The 2,114-nt window shown below is 39.1% G+C and overlaps 1 protein-coding gene across 1 annotated transcript; it reads right to left on the bottom strand.

Moving 5' to 3' along the window:
• Positions 1 to 564: 564 nt before the first annotated feature.
• LOC111562343 (keratin-associated protein 19-4-like) lies at positions 565 to 1,066 on the bottom strand. The gene has a single exon (XM_023260849.2). The coding sequence runs from the start codon at positions 998 to 1,000 to the stop codon at positions 809 to 811; it is 192 nt and encodes a 63-aa protein (XP_023116617.1). The 5' UTR covers positions 1,001 to 1,066; the 3' UTR covers positions 565 to 808.
• Positions 1,067 to 2,114: the final 1,048 nt, after the last annotated feature.

Here is a 2,114-nt window from a genome sequence, read left to right as displayed (position 1 = left end):
ACTACAGAAGGCCTTTGTTCAAATTCTGGAGAATTACTATCAACCATTAAGAAAATAGAATAGTTCTTGAACCCTGTCACGCTAAGTAGTATGGTCATCCGGTGGAGTCACCAAGCTATTACTTTCTCTGATCTGGTCAGTGTAAAGCTAATATAATATGACTGGGTTGACTAAAAGGTTAGGTCTTACCATCTGAATCTGACTGAACAAATGTACTTTTGTGTTTAGCAAACAAGTCTGAGTCTTTCAAAATCCATCCTTAATATCGGAAATAGCATTTGAACTTGACACTGCTTGCTAGTTAATTTTTTTCAGATCCAGATAAACCAGAAATTAATAGGTTCAAGATTCTAAATCAAAACTAACACCACTGAGCAAAATTAGGTGGCTATTGTGGAAAGCGGATTAATTCTCATAAACTCTGTGTTTATATTGCTATGATCATTGCAGGGACCGATAACCAGGAGTTTAGGACTGTTTCTCTGAAAGGACACAAGAAGAGAAGCACACTGTGAAAGGGAAAATCAGAATTGAGTTAAATAAATAAATAAGATACGCCATAGCTTCCATTTTAAGTGAGGATAATTTATTGCAAAGGAAACAGGGAAATTCCACGATTACAAAAGTGAAAATAGGGGGCACCTGGAGACATGAAGCAGGCAAAGAGAAGATGATAATTATTCCTAGACTCTAAGATGCTGAGTCCGTTGATCTTGGCTTGGTCCCAGCTGATACTGTTTGGTTCAAATTTTGGTTGATTTGAGTTATGAACCTGTAGCCTCAGATGTTCGAATTCCAGGGCAGGGTCTCAGTAGAAGCTAGAGAACCCATATCCGCCATAGCACAGTGGGCGGCAGGAGCCATGTCTGAGGCCTCCCCAGCCCCAGCCGCAGCCCAGTCTGCGGAAGCTGCCGCATCCCCAGCCAGAGCCGCAGCCCAGGCCACCGAAGCCTCCACAGCCGCAGCCCAGGCCTCCATAGTAGTTGCCGTAGTATCTCATGGTGTCAAGGGTGTTGAGTTGGGTTTGCTATTCAAGGCAAGATCCTGAGTGTGAATGCCAGCATGGATGGAGGGAGGCTTATATACCTTGGTCAGAGCATGTGATAAATCACGGGTGTACCCTCCTTTTGTGTCATTTTTCTAATTACCTCCCTGACAACAATGTATTCATTCATTGTCCCCTGACACAGGGAGAGGCCCTAACACTCATTAAAATGTTTGAGATCGCTTTGGTGCCTTGTCAGGGTGGCCTCTAAATGTTATTGCATCACTTTATCAAATTATGTTCCATACTTTAGACATACGTAATTTTATTTGTCAATTATACCTCCAGAAAGCTGGCACAAAAAGTTATGGGATCACTTCATATGAAGGAATGAAGTATCTTCAACTGCAGGATATATCAGACCCCAAATAGAATTCTTCATAGGTAGCATGCCAATCGTATTTCATAGCGTTGTGTTTTTCATTGAAATATTTCTTCATGTCTGGTTTTCTTTAGATTGCTATGCTTCATCTCCAAATTACATCAGAGAAATGGGTCAAATTCAAAGCTCTACAATCTATCATGTTCTTTCAAAGCATCTTATTCCTCAGTCTAAAAAAGTGAGGTATTTATCTCTTTCAGTGCTGAGGAATGTAAACATTTGAGAGCCAAGAACAATCAGTCTGACTGTTGTAATACCGGTAAGGAATTCTAGAAAAATAAAATAAATAAAGGATCTACTTTTTTTTCTGTAAGTTTTAGAACGTTGGCCATCACTGCTGACCTACTTTATATTTTCACATTTGAAAACTAAAAACCGTTTTTGCTTGCTACAGTTGATGAATCAATATCGATATATAATCATTAACTAAAATCCATAGTTTAAATTTCATTCTGTGTGTTGTACAGTTTCATGGGCTTTGGCAAGCATGGGATAAAATTGTTCAGAAACCGAAGGCAAAACACAGTAATCAAAAATGTATAATTGTTCAGAAACCGAAGGCAAAACACGGTAATCAAAAATTTATTTCAGAGTAGCTTTAAAAGCTGATTAAAAGTTATCCTCCCAAATCCTAGCCCTCTTCTCTTAGACATCTCTCCAAATTGCCTCCCAAAATACAGATTATAT

This window comes from Felis catus, chromosome C2 (assembly GCF_018350175.1).
Source record: "Felis catus isolate Fca126 chromosome C2, F.catus_Fca126_mat1.0, whole genome shotgun sequence".
NCBI lineage: Eukaryota > Metazoa > Chordata > Mammalia > Carnivora > Felidae > Felis > Felis catus.
This window is presented reverse-complemented; position numbering and strand designations above follow the sequence as displayed.